The 19,890-nt window shown below is 34.2% G+C and overlaps 1 protein-coding gene across 1 annotated transcript in view; it reads left to right on the forward strand.

Moving 5' to 3' along the window:
* Positions 1-14,019, forward strand: part of LOC123559489 (sodium- and chloride-dependent glycine transporter 2-like) — an 80,930-nt gene extending 66,911 nt beyond the window's left edge. The window contains exons 13-14 of the mRNA XM_053552614.1: positions 2,766-2,945; positions 4,887-14,019. Of these exons, the coding sequence (XP_053408589.1) occupies positions 2,766-2,945; positions 4,887-5,075 (369 nt within the window). The 3' untranslated portion in view covers positions 5,076-14,019. The remainder of the gene's footprint in view (positions 1-2,765; positions 2,946-4,886) is intronic.
* Positions 14,020-19,890: the final 5,871 nt, after the last annotated feature.

Below are 19,890 nucleotides of genomic sequence, written 5' to 3' on the forward strand. Positions count from 1 at the left end.
AGAATTACATATTTTGGTGTGTATTGGTCGCGGTAATGTATAGTCCGCATCTAATTTTTGCTCTGGAAATGGTCGGAAAATTGAACTTCTAGCGTATTAGTCGCAGTTAAATTTCGGATTTTCCCCCAGCAATATTTAATATTTACCGGCAAAAAAGTTATGGCGGCGGCCATATTGATGCCGCGGACTGAATTATTATCAGAACCTGATTGGTGGAAATCGGACAGTGTTGTTTTCGTTCCCAACCGTTTCGTACCAACAGTAGTATCGGTAACAGATTATATCAAAGAAAAGCGGCTTTTTGACACTAATTGGCAGCAGACGGTTTGCGTTTACATTCTGTTATCATGCAAGTTTAAGTGTGAATTGTTTGCACAGCAATTATAACACCTTTCCGTGTCATGTAATTAACCGCGTTCTTTTGATTCTGAGTAAAAAGATTAACAAAATATCTCTTTTTGGATTTTTTTCTTTTATTTAAAAATCAAAAGTAAAAAATTATCTTTCAAGTTTTTTAATACGCTAAGACTTAGTATAAACAATGTTTGGAATGGAGGACGGATCTGTCCAGAATTTATCCAACCCGGAGTACATGTCAATGGCGTCCAGTAAAATGAAAGTAGAAACAAACGTGATTCAGTCTGCAAAAACATCTTTGAATTAAAGTCATTCGTGATTTTAATAGTCTGTATGGGTTATTTACGATATATTTTATTGAAAGTAACCGCTATTGGTTGAAAAGCCGCCGATATTGATATTTTTTTTGTTCGTTCGTAACAGATGCACGTAATTTTGCGAGAGCTACGGTCAGAAAATTGGCCCGAAAAAAAAAACTGGTGGCAATGTTCTGTCGTATAGGTCGCAGGAACTTTTTCAGGCAGCAGAATGGGTAGAAAAAGTGCGACCTATACACACTGAAATACGGTATTAATTTGTATGCATAAGATATGATAAGTTTTCACCATAAGTTTTGGCAGTACATGTAATTTGATCACTAATGAGATAATGTCATGTTTGAAGCAGTTTGTACTTAATACAATGTTTACTTTAGTCTGGTATCCAGGGTTCGTTATAGATACATGTGAACTTTATAACAAATTCGACTTGAACTGTCATTCGAGTCACTTGTTTGAGTTTCGTGCATAATGCTTTACAGTGCAAAGAAGTAATCACCAATAATAACCAAAAAATAGTTAAGTAACAAGAGGAAGATTGTTAAATTGCTACATGTACTGTTGATAGATTTTCCTTTAGTTTGGGTTATAGAAACCTTATTCAACCTAATTTAGAACCATAAGATAAGAGTTCTTTTTCAGGACAAGCTTGTCAAAAACTTCTTACCATAAATGGGGCAGGTTTGCCCTGTAATTGAGTTTAACCCTGCTTGTGGAATTGAAATCTTCCTGCAAAGAAGCCATCCATCTGGCTTATAGAGTTAGGCAGTTCTACCGATGTGCTTCCCATGCCTGGAGGTGGACTCGGGGATGACCTCCACCTTTGAAAGCAGAAAAAGTTGTCATATGACATTGAGTCAAAGTTTGCCCTGTAGTTTCATGCAGTACATTGTCTAGAGATGATGCAGTGGTTCCTCTTAATGGTTAAATGAAGAATAAAAAATTGTGCCCGAGCCCACACGCTTAGCTCAGTAGGGAGAGCGCAGATCTAGAGATTACGTGGTCGTGAGTTTGATACCGTGGGCAAGGGGTATGTTCTCCATGACTATTTGATGGAAGTGTCTGAAATCATTCGTCCTCCACCTCTGATTCATGTGGGGAAGTTAGCAGTTACTTGCAGAGAACAGGTTTGTACTGGTACAAAATCCAGGAACACTGGTTACATTAACTGCCCGCCATTATATAAATGAAATAATGTTCAAAAAAGGCGTTAAACCCAAAACAAAGATGTGCCTGCAAAAAAGACCTCATCTTATGAACTTATTTATATATTATCATCTGCATTTGTAACTTAGACTTAACATATTTTCTCCCAGATTGTTTTCTTTTGATTAAAACACCAGATATTGAAATAAGCTTAAATGTAGTTGTATGTTAATTTTGAAAATGAAATACATTCAACATCTCTTCATTTAATAGAGGAAAATTCCACACAAGAGTTATTTTCAGGCTGTCTGGTATATATTACCTTCCATTTTTTACCTGACAATTAAATAGCAAAATAGATGCATGTTTGGTTGATATAACATGAAACCATTGTCATTATACAGATGCTTCAGGTGAAACGAATCCTGTTTTATGTCACTCACTGTCGAAGGCAATGTGCATGCTGTTATTTTACATGACAGGATTTTAGGATTGGTCATGGTTCCAGTTCAGCTTCATGTTCAGGCATGCCAGATTTATGTCAGTTCCTTTGAACTGAAAACATCATTCTTATAATGCTAGTCAGTTTAAAGTAAATGCTGGTAAAAAATGTAGACAATTTTTGTTTTGGTATGTTTAAGGCAGTATCTGCTGTTCAAACAAAACTTATGCCACCTGTCTAAGATGTAGGAAAGTTCCTTTTTTTTGCTAAAGTCATTGAGTAAAGTTATGACATAAATTTGCTGGATGTTTTACTGTACATTTGTGCCTGTAAAATAACGCCCTAGATCATGTCAATTGAAAAAAACAATAATATATCATATGTCCCATGACTAGACTTTATACAGATTGTTTATATTTGCACTTTTTTTTGTGCAAGCTGTCTTGTTAGTTAAAGTCAGCAAAAGTAGTGTGAGATTATTTTTCAAACCTCTTATATTACAGGCTATCCTGATTTTTACGTGGATAGATTTCAAGCCAACAAAGTACAATGAGATTGTATTCCCAGCCTGGTCTGATGGTGTTGGATGGTTGATTTCATTGTCGTCTATTCTTGCAATACCAACTGTAATGCTTTACAAAATCCTTGAACACAAAAGAGCAAGAGGCTGCAGTTTTATAGAGGTATGTCTTATTTACCAAGAACTCCACCTGGTCTACATGAAACATACTTAAAATTGAGTATTATTTTGTTTTAGGTAAGTAGTTTTATAGAAGTTAAAGCAAGATATGCTGCTGATTCAGTTGATGTCAAAGTTATATGTTTGTGCCCCCCCCCAAAAAAAGAAAAAAACACTTTGGGTTGGGGATAGGGGAGACACTTGTACATTCATCTGTCTGTCCAAATTTTGTTGCGCATATCTCAAAAAATATTTAACCTAGAATAATCAAACATCACAGGATTGTTATTCAGCATGTGAACTTGTGCACCTGGTGTTTCAGTTTGGATTTCACACAGCCTGGCCAGAGTTGTGGCCCTTGACTTAGTCAAAAATGCATACAGTGACAGGACTGGGGGCACCAGTGCCTGTATGGACATTCATCTAGTTATATCATTCTCATTAAATATTCCTGTTATAAACAGTTCTTGAAAAAGCCAGCCTTAACCAGATCGAAAAAAAAAAATTTCTTTCTTTATCTATTGTAAAATTTACACCCTTTTTACCAGAAGTCATGAAATTTAATCATTCATTTCAGGCTGTCAGACATAATTCTTGATCTCTGTAAATATTTAGATGAGAAAAAATCATTACCTAACTGTATGAACTGACTCTGTTGTATTTATTTGTTCAAATTTGATAAACAGAATTTATTATGATCAATATAGATAACTATTTTTAGCTCATCTGATTTTTTGAAAAAAAAAATGATGAGTTATTGTCATCACTTGAGCGGTTGTCGGCGTCGGCGTCTGCGTCGGCGTTGCCTGGTTAAGTTTTATGTTTAGGTCAGCTTTTCTCTTAAACTATCAAAGCTATTGCTTTGAAACTTGGAATACTTGTTCACCATCATGAGCTGACCCTGTATAGCAAGAAACATAACTCCATCATGCTTTTTGCAAGAATTATTGCCCCTTTTGGACTTAGAAAATATCAGATTTCTTGGTTAAGTTTTATGTTTAGGTCATCTTTTCTCCTAAACTATCAAAGCTATTGCTTTGAAACTTGGAATACTTGTTCACCACCATAAGCAGACCCTGTACATCAAGAAACATAACTCCATCTTGCTTTTTGCAAGAATTATTGCCCCTTTTGGACTTAGAAAATTAGTTTTCTTGGTTAAGTTTTATGTTTAGGTCAGCTTTTATCCTAAACTATCAAAGCTATTGCTTTAAAACTTGCAACACTTGTTCACCATCATAAGCTGACCATGTACAGCAAGAAACATAACTCCATCTTGCTTTTTTCAAGATTTATGGCCCCTTTTGGACTTAGAAAATATCAGATTTCTTGGTTAAGTTTTATGTTTAGGTCAACTTTTTCTCTTAAACTATCAAAGCTATTGCTTTGAAACTTGCAACACTTGTTCACCATCATAAGCTGACCCTGTACAGAAAGCAACATAACTCCATCCTGCTTTTTGCAATAATTATTGCCCCTTTTGGACTTAGAAAATCATTTTCTTGGTTGAGTATTATGTTTAAGTCAACTTTTCTCATAAACTATCAAAGCTATTGCTTTAAAACTTGCAACAGTTTTTCACCATCATAAGTGGACACTGAACATGAAGAAACATAACTCTATCCTGCTTTTTGCAAGAATGATGGCCCTTTTTAGACTTAGAAAATCGTGGGTAGGACAATATTTCTATTATACAAAAAAAATCAGATGAGCGTCAGCACCCGCAAGGCGGTGCTCTTGTTTCCATGTACAGGTGGTAGTTTTTAAGGGCACCTTGCCTGGTGGGCACATTTCTAATTTTAGATATAGACAAATGTGTTGCTGGGCTTTGCAACTAGAAAATACCTGGAAAAAAAATCTTTGTAAGTTATTAAATGTCGTAGTATATTATACATGACCTATAACTTCCATTTAATGTTATTGATAAATGTTTATATATTTACAGAGTGTGAAGTTTTTGAGCAAGACTCCCCCAGACTGGGGTCCTGCCAAGAAAGAGCACCTTGCTGAAAGAAGGGCCTTGGATACATTGTCTGCTGAGGCTCTGGAGAGTAGTGCACCCTTGACTGGTGTAGGTTTCAGCGCCATCGGCATGAAAGAAGTGTCGCCGCAAAATGGTGCAGAAAATGTTTAATATGTGGTCTTCATTTTTGTCAAATGTTAAGCATCTTTCTATATTGAGAAATCTATGGAAACACAATGATAAGGTAGAAATGGTTAAGGTTAATATGTAAAAGGTACTTAAGGTGAAGAAAATTTTTCCTTATTAATTGACAAATGAATCATGTTTGTTTGTGATTTTGGTGCAGAACTCGATATTTATCTGTGAACTATGTTATGATTGTTTATATGAAATGAAAAAGTATAGGCAAAGAGTTTAATTCTTTCGGAATCCCAATTAAGACAGAAGGGTTCAGGTGAAATGGGGGAAAAAAAAGTTATCTTTATGAAATTATGGAACAATTCTATTGTAAAACACCATCATAGGTTTATATATGCAGTCAGTATAAATATTCATAGATAAACTGGATATGGGCAAGAACCATAAATTTGAGTAATATAATTGAAAACAAGCCAGTTTAAGGATTATTCCCATTTTTGATGAAATTGTTTCTTGATAAGTGTATGGGAGTCTCTTTGCTGGAGGATCAGCATAACACTCTAGTGTTGTCCTTGGTGAAGCAAAAGTGACAGTTTGGCTCAAAGCATTGTATAAAGAACTGTTTGGGAATCTACATATGGCTGGTCAGCTGCTTTAACTGTCCAATTGTTCAGAACTAAATCAGTATAACATAGGTAGAAAAATGACCAGTTATTTGTGGTGAGCTATATTTGAATATACAGTCTAACCTGTCTTAAGCAGCCAGCCAAGGGAAGCAGACAATTTGGCCCCTTAAGCCAGGTGACCGCTGATCGGAGGTGCAGCCAGTATATGTATTCAGACTTCTGACCAGTTTAGCCTTTAGGCCCATTTCTTTTTGGGTTTTCCAAAAAGCGGACGGCAGGTGGCCACTGAATAAAGTGATAAAATAGAGGAAAATCCGTCGGGGGCATCATAAAATGGCCGCTGAATGGAGGTGACCGCTGATCGGAGGTGACCGTTAGTACAGGTTAGACTGTATGTGATATTTTTGTCTCCCTACCAGTGTAAATAAAGTAGAAGGGTTATCAGTTATTGCAGGACCTGGCATATCTTGGAAAGAAACCCAGGATACATTAGCTAGACAGTTTTCCATAATTACTTAACATACAGTTGATGGAAGTAAGAATTTTTGAAGTTTTTTTTGTTATTCAGCGAGGGGAAAGAGAAACATGACTATATGATTATGAAAATGCTCAAACTTTTAATGTTGATTTGATAGATTACAAGTAAAAATGTTTACATTCATCTTCAAATCTGTTTACATATGACATGATGCTAGTCTGCTTTGATAAACCAAAGACAACTGTTACGCTTTTAAGTAAAATTTTAAAAAAAAAAGATCATTGCATAACCTTTTAGCTGATTCACTGCTTTTTATGACCTATACATTTTAAGATTGTTTTGATTTTGAATAATTAACAGTATTAACATTTATATTAAGCCAGTCATATCTACATCATTTGTTTGTTACTGACGAAATATACATGTATATTAATCTAGTTTAAATTTTTCTGGTCATATTTATGTGTGATCTTGTTATACATGAAAATATGTAGTAGATTTTATGTTCACCCAGTGAAGGATTTGCACAGATACTTCCCTTTTACATAATTCTTGGTACATGATTCATCCATTTTATAAGAACATTGCTGATTCTTGATATGAAATGTAGATCTACAGACCAGAATGATTAATTAAAACAAATAGCATCTTGAAGAAGGCTCAGTATACCTTTCAAGCAAGAGGGGTTTCCCTCTTGCACTCTCCCCTTTGCCACTGTTGGCATCTCAAGTAAATAGTTTGCCTTCCATATTTTCTGGCTACATAATGCCTTTCATTGAATATGTTGTCTTTCCAATTAAGACTAAATTACATTTGGTGTGTCTGAGTAATTTGTGTTATGCTGTCAGTGGATAGTGACTGCATGCATAACACAATAAGTTAACTTGTTGGTAAGGTTTCTGTACACCCATATGGATTAAAGTAAAAATCTTGGGAATTGGCTAAATAGGCAAGTTGGTTTGGAAGACTGCCTCGTTGCCTTTGGAAAAGACACTCGTGTTCAGACAAGTACAGAATAAAATTCTACAGTTCTTTTGTCTTTCTCTAAAGTTTTTAGATCTACATTTCATAATTTTGAAAGTGACATTTCACGTTCAAAGCACCATAAAGCTTTGATTATATTAGTTTTGCTTGGAATAAACAATTGTGGTGTAATTTTTTGCAGAGCTTTTGATATAAGTGTAGTTTTTACAACAGTATCTTCGCCTTATTGTTGTTTAAGACAACCAAGCATGGTTGGCAGACATGAACATTGTGAACAGTCACAATACCCCCCTAGTAAAACAATTACAATTAGCCTAATGGGGGTTGCCTCATGATTTAAGTAAAAATTTTGAAAGTGTACTTTTACTATTGTTTGTTAGTAAATAAATTAAAAGCTAGTATATTATGGAAGAACTATTCATAATAGTTATGTCTGAAATACTAAATTCTCTTGTTTGTAGAGTGTTATGATTCTGTCTTGTGCTTGGCTTAAATTTATTGACTCAGCTATGTTAATGGTAAAATTTTTGTTGTGTTTACTGCAACAGTACACATAGTATTTTATATAAATTAGCCAAGACAGTAAGTTCCAGTGAATATTTCTTTTCAGTTTTTGTAATTGAAAAGAATTCAAGTATTTTGTTACTTTTAATATTAATTTATTGAGTTATGGATTTTTACTCAGTTTAAAAAAAAAAATGTTTTTAGTTTTCTGTGAACATTTTTTAAAATTTTAATATACAGTGAAACACTGCTCGCTCGAGCACCCGGGCTCGCTCGAGCAATTCATGTGGTCCCGCCCGATTTGTTTTTGTGAAAATGTCACGAGTGTGTTATTACTACGCATCACCGTTTCCTCTGCAAATGGTCTCGATGACAATTGGTAAAACAAACTTCAATTTTCTTCGTATGTTGGTCAATGTTTGGGTCGCTCGAAACCATGGATAACTCGAGCATTTTGCTCATCCCCTTGCGACCTCGAGCGAGCGGTGTTTCACTGTACAGTGAAAAGAATTACATATTTTTATTGAAAATGTATTTCAAATGGAGGAAACATTTTTGCCTTTACATTTGGGGTTATTTTGTTTTTTACTTCTTTCAGTTTATTCCTATATTTTACTGCAGGTAAATAGCAATAAGTTGATAGGGCAACACTTCTTTTGTAAAAACTATGTTACATTTTGTTTGAAATATGCTGTTTACTGTGCAGTATTGTGCTGTGTAAAGCTTTATGTACAGTTCTCAGGGTTTTATGATTTCGTTCGAACCACTTCAGCATTCAGTACCAGTAATACTGTTGTAATTTATTCATTCAGCAAATAAAAAGATGTTAGAGAAAGTGCTGTTTTATGAAAATCTTGTGCTCTAAAGTGTTTTATCATCTTAATGTTGCAAACGTTTTATTGAAATACCATAATTGAGCCGTGCCATGAGAAAACCAACATAGTGGGTATGCGACCAGCAAGGATCCAGACCAGCCTGTGCATCCACGCAGTCTGGTCAGGATCCATGCTGTTCGCTTTCAAAGCCTACTGGAATTAGAGAAACTGTTAGCGAACAGCATGGATCCTGACCAGACTGCGCGGATGCGCAGGCTGGTCTGGATCCATGCTGGTCGCATACCCACTATGTTGGTTTTCCGATGGCACGGCTCATATTGATTCTTAATAGCTCAACTGGTGGCATTGCAAAATTCAGGAGTGGGGTGCATATTTGAATTGTATGCCATCACAATAAATTGTCCGGCCATAAATAAGCAGATAGTGGCAAAGTGTACATTTTTTTACTGATTGGGAAATTAACATTTTGTATATTGAAAATTGTTTTGGACTTTAAAAGATATTAACAGACATTAGAATTTATATCTGGTCCCTTTTTCTGTTGTAAAAATACAAATGGGCAGGGGGACGGGGAGGGAGGTAATATAAATAAGAATTCAAAGTGTTAATTTGGAACTTTCTTAACTTGAAAAAAATGTTTTAAAAAAAGAAGAGTTACAGCATTTTAAAACTTCAGTAAAATATTTCAGGTAGTTTGTCAGCTGAGAGATTCTAGTCAACTGGAGCAGCAGACCAACAATTTTCATTTCAGAAACAATCACATTGTTAAATAAGACCAATGTTTCTCACCTAAAGGTTGTACACATTCTGAAAAAACACACACATTTACTTCATTCCATGTGTTAGTAATGTAAGATACTACATGCTCTGCATGTCCCGTAAGTGAAAATCAGATATGGTGTATCACAGAGTGTAAATATGTCTGTTTGATGAAAAAAAAGATATATCAAGGCTTTTTTTTTTCTTGAAGCCAAAATTATTACAGCTCCAATGTTAACATATCCTTACCGCCAAAGTATTACACACTTCAGCATTTTGAGGAAAAAAAAAATGTTTTACTTACTACAGTATTTATTACTACAACAGCATTTGTACAAAATACCATTACCTCAGTGTACAGTTTGTAAATATTTGTGCAGATATTGTTAACTTGCAGTGTCTCCTGTTTTTATGTTGTGTATTTTTAGTCAGTGTTTCAAATATGAAGATGTTACGGTTAGCTTGTGAATACAGCTTTAGAATTTATAAATGAAAAAAAAAAAAGTGCTATGAAAATATCAAAATATCAGTGCTTCTTTGTAAATAATCTTAATATTCTTAGTTTTAATTAGTTTGCTGCTAGGATTAGGGTTTAGCTTTATTTTGTTGATAATGCTTTAAAAAAATAATTGATAAATTAAAAAAATAATAAATTATTGGCATGGCTTCATGCTTATTTGTGAATTTATTTTCTTAAACAACTTCATTTTGTTAATGCAGACAAAATCCTTTCTAATGGATATAAGAATTCTTGGTATAATTTCAAAACTGTTTCAATGTCTGTAGAGTATTTTATCATTACTTTTCCTTTGAATATAGAAGGAAGGGTATTTCATGTTGAGTGATATTTAACTTTTTAATGTGAATCTCTCATACTTTTATCAGAATTGTTCTTTGTGAGTCCTGATTGCAGAAATTTAAAAATAAAAAAATGTCTTTTTTTACAGGAGTTGAAAGATGTTGTCCTGTATGTAATTTGAAAGTTAAATTAAAAGAGGATTTTGTCTGTATATGCAAAAAATGTTTTTATTTTATATATAGAGACAGCTTTACAGTGTTAAGTGAAATGTGTGCTGGTGAATGAGGAAGTTTAAACTCCAATTGTTGGAATTGCCAGAGCTTTAATATTTATACACTTAGTCGTATTTTGATAAATGGTCTACGGATCTTTCAGCTTGCATTTTCTTGTAGTATCTCAACTTTTTTGTCTTTTAATTTTGGCTTTTACTTGGTTTTCTTCTTGAATCTCTGATTTTTGACTCATTTATGTCTTTTATTTTCTCTTTTTACGCAATTTAGTTTTTAAATGTCCATGTATAGACTATAAAACATTTTCCCCAGAAATCTCGATTTTATATAGATGTTTTTTAGTTTCCTCTATTACACAAGTTTGTTTTTTTGAATCTCAGTGTTTAGATTATAGCAACTTCATGATATTTTATAGGCAGACTGATCGTATTGTTGCCATTTTATGTAAGTGTAAAGTGTCCTTACTGTTTACAAACTTTTAAAATCTCATTTTTGTAAAATTAGCACAAGCATCACTTACTGTTTTACAAACTCTTGGAAGCTCATTTTTGTAAAATTAGTATTGGTCAATTTTCGTATCGGATAAAACTAGTCATTTTGACACTGGACTTTTACCAATTAACTTGAATTTCACAAAATTCACGGAAGTGCAAATTTACCAGAGTTTGTATGTGTTTAAATTTCTGACTGTATCAATTTTCTCTTCATGTATGTTCATCATGTATATATATGCTATTTTCAAGTGTGGTTTACTATCAGTCATAGTCCTCTATATATCATTATGTACATGTAGCATGTCATATGAATGGTGGTGTTTGAGTTTCTGTTATCTGTCTACAGTTGTTAATTTGATTTTTACGTGACATCAGCAATCTTTAAGTGTGTGTGGTAGCTGTTGTAAAGTTTTGCTTGGATTGGGTTTATTGTTGTTATTATTGTCTGGATAGAGTCCATTCAATATTCCAGTATGATGAGTTCTGCTAAAAGCTTAGGTTGCACTTTTCATTACCTCCTGTGAACAGACTTGATAGAACCAAGTCTGCCATAGTTCTGCTTGTATGCGTTTGATTCCAAAGGATCTTATAGATCCAGTTGAAATAATCCTTTCTTACAGCAGTATTCTTTTTACGCAAAAGTTACGAATATTCATGCGGATTTCCTCGAGGCTTGCTTTCTCTTATATTTAGAAAATATGGAAATTTATTTTGTGTCTTTAAATCACAGTAATTTTATTTTAAGCATAATTTAAGAAACTGGTAATGAAGAACAGTTAACCTGGTTCATTTTTTCCACCGTCCTACCGTATTTTGGTGCGTATAGGTCGCACTTTTTCTACCCATTTTGCTGCCTGAAAAAGATCCTGCAACCTATACGACAGAACATTGCCAGCAGAGTTTTTTTCGGGCCAATTTTCTGACCGTAGCTCTCGCAAAATTACGTGCATCTGTTACGAACAAAATGATAAAAAAATATCAATATCGGCGGCTTTTCAACCAATAGCAGTTACTTTCAATAAAATATATCGTAAATTACCCATACAGACTATTAAAATTACGAATGACTTTAATTCAAAGATGTTTTTGCGGTTTGAATTACGATTGTTTCTACTTTCACTTTACTGGACGCCATTGACATGTACTCTGGGTTGGATAAAATCTGGACAGATCCGTTCTCCATTCCAAACATTGTTTATACTAATTCTTAGCGTATTAAAAAACGTTAAAGATAATTTTTTACTTTTGATTTTTAAACAAAAGAAAAAAATCCAAAAAGAGATATTTTGTTAATCTTTTTACTCAGAATCAAAAGAACGCGGTTAATTACATGACACGGAAAGGTGTTATAATTGCTGTGCAAACAATTCACACTTAAACTTGCAGAATTACAGAATGTAAACGCAAATCGTCTGCTGCCAATTAGTGTCAAAAAGCCGCTTTTCTTTGATGTAGGCTGTTACCGATACTACTGTTTGTACGAAATGGTTGGGATCGAAAGTAACACTGTCCGATTTCCACCAATCAGGTTCTGATAATAATTCAGTCCACGGCATCAATATGGCCGCCGCCATAACTTTTTTGCCGGTAAATACTAAATATTGCTGGGGAATAAATCCGAAATTTAACTGCGACTAATACGCTAGAACTTAAGTTTTCCGACCATTTCCAGAGAAAAAATTAGATGCGGACTATACATTACCGCAACCTATACACACCAAAATACGGTAGTCACCTTTTTTACTGCTAGCAGCAATCACCTAGCTTTTAGTATATATAATGTTGTATATAGGTATGCAAATAAAATGAATGGTTTTGAATGGAGTGAGTGTAATTAACCTAGCTATAAAGGTGCTTTCGATTCATTTGTAAATAATTCATGTTATCGTACATTTCTTTTCAGATGTAAATATTAAGAAATATGATGTACTTCACTGTGTCTTGAATAGATGCAAGTTTAATGGTGATAATTTTTTCCCCCTAAGTTTTGGTCTAGCCCATGGTAATACATTAATTCTGTTGAATTGTTTCCATAAATATTAATACCTTTCCAGAGTGAATTTTTTGTTAGGCTTACTGGTATCAGACTGAAATTAGATAACCACAATCATGTCATCATTAAATTTTTATTTCTCTTGCTTGGAATGGAATATTTCATAACCAAGTGACCTAAGTTAAATGGATAATGAAGGAATAATTTTAATCAGCCGAGTGTAGTGATTTTGCATATATACCATGAACAGCAGTTTTCATACCATACCAATATAACAGAATAATTTTGATATATTACTGAATGCGCATCCTTGAATTAACTTAGATATACATCTCGTTTTGCAGGTTCCATGTGAATTGAGTATGACATATTGATTTTTTTAAAAATTTAAATTGAAAAAGCCTATGTACAAATTTTTGAATTTCATTTTAAATTCAAAATTGCATAATATCATTAATCAGTACATTTGCTTTTTACAAATATAGGCATTTGAGCCGCGCCATTAGAAAACCAACATAGTGGGTTTGCGACCAGCATGGATCCAGACCAGCCTGCACATCCGCGCAGTCTGGTCAGGATCCATGCTGTTCGCTAACAGTTTCTCTAATTGCTATAAGCTCTGAAAGCGAACAGCATGGATCCTGACCAGACTGCGCGGATGCGCAGGCTGGTCTGGATCCATGCTGGTCGCAAACCCACTATGTTGGTTTTCTTATGGCGCGGCTCATTTTGTTTGAAACCTAAAGTTACTGAAACAGACGGCTTGCATTCTCAGATAACAGGCATGTGCAGATGTAAAATGTTTTCATTAAACACTTCTATCCATCTTCATTTTTTGTCTAGCTTACTCCTGTAGCTTATGTATGTGTGCATCTGTCTGTCTGCAGCACAAAGCATGCTTTTGGATACATATCAAGGGGGTGCTAGGCTCTTTTTTGTCTTGTTTCCAATCTAATTAGAATCTTTGGATCTCAGCTAAAATCATAATAGTGATTACCTATTAGTATTGTCGAGATAATTAGTCTTTATGGTTTTCCTTTGTTCTATACACGAAAATTTCTTGAAACTCTTTTTTTCCCCCTATAATTGTTAGATTTTAGAGCAAACAATACAGTTTGAGTCCGAATATATATAGACACTTTTTCAAGTAGATGGTATTACACTAAATTTGTTAATTTGAACTACATGTATAATTTTGATTTCACCTAGAAAACATTTATATGCATTGATCACTGCTTTCTGGTTTGATATTGGAATAAAGTCACCAAACTATTTTCTGTGTTGCTGTCTATTCTTGACCTTAGATAATAAATTTCTATGTTGTACTGTGAAATCATAAATATTCGTGGGGGACTAATTTTCGTGGTTGAGTCAATCCACGAAATTTAATCCCAATGCACAAGTAAAATTTCCCATTAATTTTATGTTCAAAAGTTGAAATCCACAAATTCATATCCTCACGAAATTGACGTTTTGACCAAAACCACGAAATTTCATGCCCACGAAATTCAATGATTTTACAGTATGTTTTGCTCAATAATAGTACTTTAACCTCACCACCAGCATACCCAGAAATAAATATTCACACATGCTGTAAATATTGGTTACTACAGACTTAGCTAAAGTTTCTAATTTCAAAATTTACAGATCAACTTTCAACGATGTATAGGATTCCTGCATAGCTTTCATACCTCAAATATCAAAACTTTACTTCTTGTGCAACTGCCATAAAAGCCCGCGGAGAACATATAATTATAAAAACAAATGCCGTTAGGTTCAGATGAAATCCTGGTTAAATAAAAATGTTCCTATAAACGTTGCATACCAGCTTACCACATCATCAAATAAATGACAGCAGATTGCAAGGGAAAATGCTACAATTCTCCTGTAATTTCAATAAAGCCTTGTATAGCTCACCTGAGTGTTACTGTGTTCAACATGTCTACTATTGATTGAATTGACTTCACTGAATAAAATTTTGGTAAAAAATGTTAAGTTGGTCATATCTTACATTAATGGTAAAATAAATTCTTCTAACTTATAGTGATAATAAAGAACTCTGTGGGCCTCTAAATGCTGATAAAATACTCTATGCATGGGCCAGAGTTGGACCAATAAGCGGTAGACAAAAGTAGTGATGGGAATCGGTCGGATTTTTGCAAAAGATCACAAACTTTTTTTCGACTGAGCAATAGCATAATTCAAGTAATTATTTTGACAAATATGCCCCAAAATTTTTTTAACAACATTGTCTAATTAGAAAATTACTGTTAGCTCCGAGTGGCTATTCTACTACATTTAGCTTCTTTTGGGGGCTTTCATTGACAATTTATTCATGATTTGTCGACACCCATCAGTAAAATTTCATGTTCATTCTGACTAGTGTTCATTTAGATAAGGTAAGAAATATGGACTAACTTTTATTTAAAATTGACCTTATGACCTAGTTTTTCACCACAATAACCAAAGACTGGCTAGGTTTCATAACTTGGATTGAGTAGAAAGAGCTGCCTTGAGATTTTTAACAATGTTCCAGTTGATCCAGTAGCCTAGACTTTGATCACAGTAAGTCGTTTTAGGACTTGAAAGACATTCTGACCACGGTTCATGTGGACTACTTGAAAAAGGTCTCGAATGCCTTAGTAAAACTGTTCATAGATGTTGGATGGACAAAGGGTGATCACATTAGCTCACCCTTGAGGCTAGCTAAAATTGTTAGAAATGAAAGCCAAATTTGTCTTCATTACATTAGTAAACAAGAATATTTTATGACATTAAGGTTGATGGAATAGTATTATGAAGAGGGCCATGCTAGCCTTAGAGTGCTCAACTGAGTTTTACAAACTAAACACTGAATCACATCCGCTAATTAAGGGATCCTTGGAAAAAGTTTGGTTTAGAAACCACTCTTGAGTCCACTTCCTTGAAAAACCAGTACTGGTGTCGTACAGGTACAAGTCATTGTCGTGACCCCAGCGGAGCTCAAACCCAGGACCCCTAGATTGAGTGGCCGACACCTTATCACTAGACCACCACGTTGTTTAAAGGTCTTTTTCTGTCTTTAAGCATTCAAACAGGCAAAACCACTGGAACAAATCTGAGGAAGGTTTATCCAAGGATGTTGATGAGTTTTAGCTTGTGATGTAATTTCTTACCTTAGCCAACCCAGTTTCCAGCCTGGCCTAGATTTCATAGGAACAAATGTTCTGACCAAATTTGCCTAAGAGTACTATCAAGTTATTTCATGATCTGACCCAGTGGCCCAATAAATGTATTCCAGTTTTAAAATTGACCTAGACTTATAGCAACAAACATTCTGACAAAATTTTATGAAAATCAAATAGAAAAGTACAAACAAGGTTTTTCTATGATTTTACCCAATGTCCTTGTTTTTAACCTCAGGTAATCCAATTTCAAATGATAGAGACATATATTTTGACTAAGTATATATTTTGGATAAGTTTAACTAAGTTCAAAGAAAAGATGTGGCATCTGAAGTGCCAAGGATTTTTCTATGCTTTGGCATAGTAATCTAGCTTTTGCCTTTAGATAATCCAGTTCCAAACTTGACATACAGACAAATACTGTAAGTTTCATTAAGACTGGACAAAACTGTTGGCTCTAAGAGCAGTTTACAACAGACACAAGGGTATCATAACGGCTCTTATTTTTATAGCCAATCAAATTGTTTTTATTTTCAAGTGTCATTTGTGTTTAGCCTTTTACAAAGTTTTAAAAGCTCATTTTTGTAAAATTACCAAAAGAAAAAAAAAACGGACATAAAAGTGTGACGATATGTGCATCATATATTCTACATATCATTTAAATTAGATGGAATCTGTAGCAGTCTATTACACAAGACAGATAGATAAATAGACAGGTAGTTCAAACACCACGTATCAATTCTATGGCAGTTTTGGGTTGGGGGGCTGGGAGCAGGGAGAGAATATTAAATATAAATATAACAAGAGCACCGCCTTGCAGGTGCTGACGCTCATCTGATTTTTTTTGTGTAATAGAAATACTGTCCTACCCATGATTTTCTAAGTCTAAAAAGGGCCATCATTCTTGCAAAAAGCAGGATAGAGTTATGTTTCTTGATGTTTAGTGTCCACTTATGATGGTGAAAAACTGTTGCAAGTTTTAAAGCAATAGCTTTGATAGTTTATGAGAAAAGTTGACTTAAACATAATACTCAACCAAGAAAATGATTTTCTAAGTCCAAAAGGGGCAATAATTATTGCAAAAAGCAGGATGGAGTTATGTTGCTTGCTGTACAGGGTCAGCTTATGATGGTCAACTAGTGTTGCAAGTTTCAAAGCAATAGCTTTGATAGTTTAAGAGAAAAAGTTGACCTAAACATAAAACTTAACCAAGAAATCTGATATTTTCTAAGTCCAAAAGGGGCCATAAATCTTGCAAAAAGCATGATGGAGTTATGTTTCTTGCTGTACAGGGTCAACTTATGATGGTGAACAAGTGTTGCAAGTTTTAAAGCAATAGCTTTGATAGTTTAGGATAAAAGCTGACCTAAACATAAAACTTAACCAAGAAAACTGATTTTCTAAGTCCAAAAGGGGCAATAAATCTTGCAAAAAGCAAGATGGAGTTATGTTTCTTGATGTACAGGGTCTGCTTATGATGGTGAACAAGTATTCCAAGTTTCAAAGCAATAGCTTTGATAGTTTGGGAGAAAAGTTGACCTAAACATAAAACTTAACCAAGAAATCTGATATTTTCTAAGTACAAAAGGGGCCATAAATCTTGCAAAAAGCAAGATGGAGTTATGTTTCTTGCTGTACTGGGTCAGCTTATGATGGTGAACAAGTATTCCAAGTTTCAAAGCAATAGCTTTGATAGTTTAGGAGAAAAGCTGACCTAAACATAAAACTTAACCAGGCAACGCCGACGCCGACAACCGCTCAAGTGATGACAATAACTCCTCATTTTTTTTCAAAAAATCAGATGAGCTAAAAATTAAACTTGTTTTCCTACATGTAGCAAATCTAAAGAAACAACAAGCAATGTGAAATGTAACTATTACATTTAATAAAATAGTTCTTTTTAACAGATGGTATCAGCAACTGAATATTCACGCAAGGTTATGACATATACTTCACTAAAGCATGCAAGACAGCAACATCCACCTGCAACTTAGTACTATCAAAACTAATGACAAAAGTACAGTATTTTTATTCATGGGGTAAACTATAAAAATGCTGCAAAACAATGTAACCAAAAAACATCAGAAATATCTTTCATAACACTGCTTGGCAGGAATTTATTTTTTTTATTTTTCATTATGATTTCTATCATACATTAGTGACAACAGATTTTAATTTTTGTGCATCGTGCTATTGATGTTCTTATATCTAGTTCAATTATAACTTTTGTTCAAAGTGTAGTTTTAAAGATAAAGACTGTCAGGACCTCACCAATTCACTTTGCTTTAAATTACTTCAAAATCTTAAAATTTTTGACACATGAACATCCATTCTACTTTCTAAATTCCAAAAATTCAATACAAGTCTGACTGAAAACCCTAAAATATTAACAAAATTCCATTGAGTGAGGCAACATTCCACTTTACCATAAATTCGCTGTTATCTTTTATCACGGTCTTTTTTAAAAATTAAATATCTGCAACCCAGTATCATCACAATATTGTATTCTATCTTTTTTGTAAATTGCCTCAAAATCAAATTTCAATGAATAGCCAAAGTCCTTTTGAAAAAAATTTGTTTCAAAAATACCTGCAGAAAATGCTTTAGACAATGCCCATTTTTATCCTACCCCCTTACGGACTGTCGTCTATATTGATTTTATTTATACTTGTAATGCAAGTGACTAATACAGGCTTTTCTTCTACAAAGTGTGAAATTCTTACTGTGCAACTAAATGTCAAATACCCTTGACAGGAATTTGCTGTGTTTTGTCCTATTTTTAGTGCTAGTCTGCCATTAATACTGAACTGTAACCTGATTTTCTTGTACTGCCTTCACAATACCTACCTTCTATACAAACCCAGTCTACTTTAATAACATAAGCTTAACAAACTAATTAAAAAATGACATTAAAGTGGCATATCTACATGACGGAATTCAAACAAATTCAAAAACACATCAACAACACACCATAAATAGATAACTGTAATAATAAACACATTATAATTGAGCCGCACCAGGAGAAAACCAACATAGTGCGTTTGCGATCAGCATAGATCCAGACCAGCCTGTGCATCCGCGCAGTCTGGTCAGGATCCATGTTGTTCTCTAATGGTTTCTCGAACTGCGATAGGCTTTGAAAGCGAACAGCATGGATCCAGACTGCGGATGCGCAGCTGGTCTGGATCCACGCTGGTTGCAAACGCACACTGTTGGTTTTCTCATGGCGCGGCTCAATTATGATTAACAATCTACAACAGGTAACATTTCATTGCACACTATCAAACTATAATACAACTTTTCAGAGAAAATCTTCTTTAACAGCATAATCATACATGTACTTTGTTCAAAATTATCAAAATGTGTTTCAAACCAGTCTCAAACTAGAGCTATCACTAAAGGTGATGAATGTACCCCCCGCATGCACTGACACAGTACATTGCAATTTGACGCACACAAGATTGCATAATTATGTGGACTGTATGTGTATAGACTGTATGTATACAGTATAGTAACAAAAAACAAAGTCCCATAACTATGCAGAATATTTATCTAAAAGAATGTAACATGCACCATGCACAACTAGGGTTGGTACTGATCACTTGTGTGAAGTTTCATTAAATTGTGTGCAAGGGTTTGGTAGATTAGGCACGCACAAGACTGCATATGCAGACTGTATGTACATAGTATGTTAACAAGAAACAAAGTCCCATAACTCAGCAATTTTTGTCACTGAAAGAACCTAACATGCCCCATGCAAACTACTGTTGGTACTGATCACTTGTGTGAAGTTTCATTAAATTGCGTCAAGGGGATGAGGAGAGATGGTGCGCACAAGATTGTGTCTATGTATATAGTATAGTAACAAAAAAACAAAGTCCCATAACTCTGCAATTTTTTTTCTAGAAGAACCTAACATGCCCCATGCACAACTACTGTTGTTACTGATCACTTGTGTAAGTTTCATTAAATTGTGTCAAG

The sequence above is a fragment of the Mercenaria mercenaria genome, chromosome 10, assembly GCF_021730395.1.
Source record: "Mercenaria mercenaria strain notata chromosome 10, MADL_Memer_1, whole genome shotgun sequence".
NCBI lineage: Eukaryota > Metazoa > Mollusca > Bivalvia > Venerida > Veneridae > Mercenaria > Mercenaria mercenaria.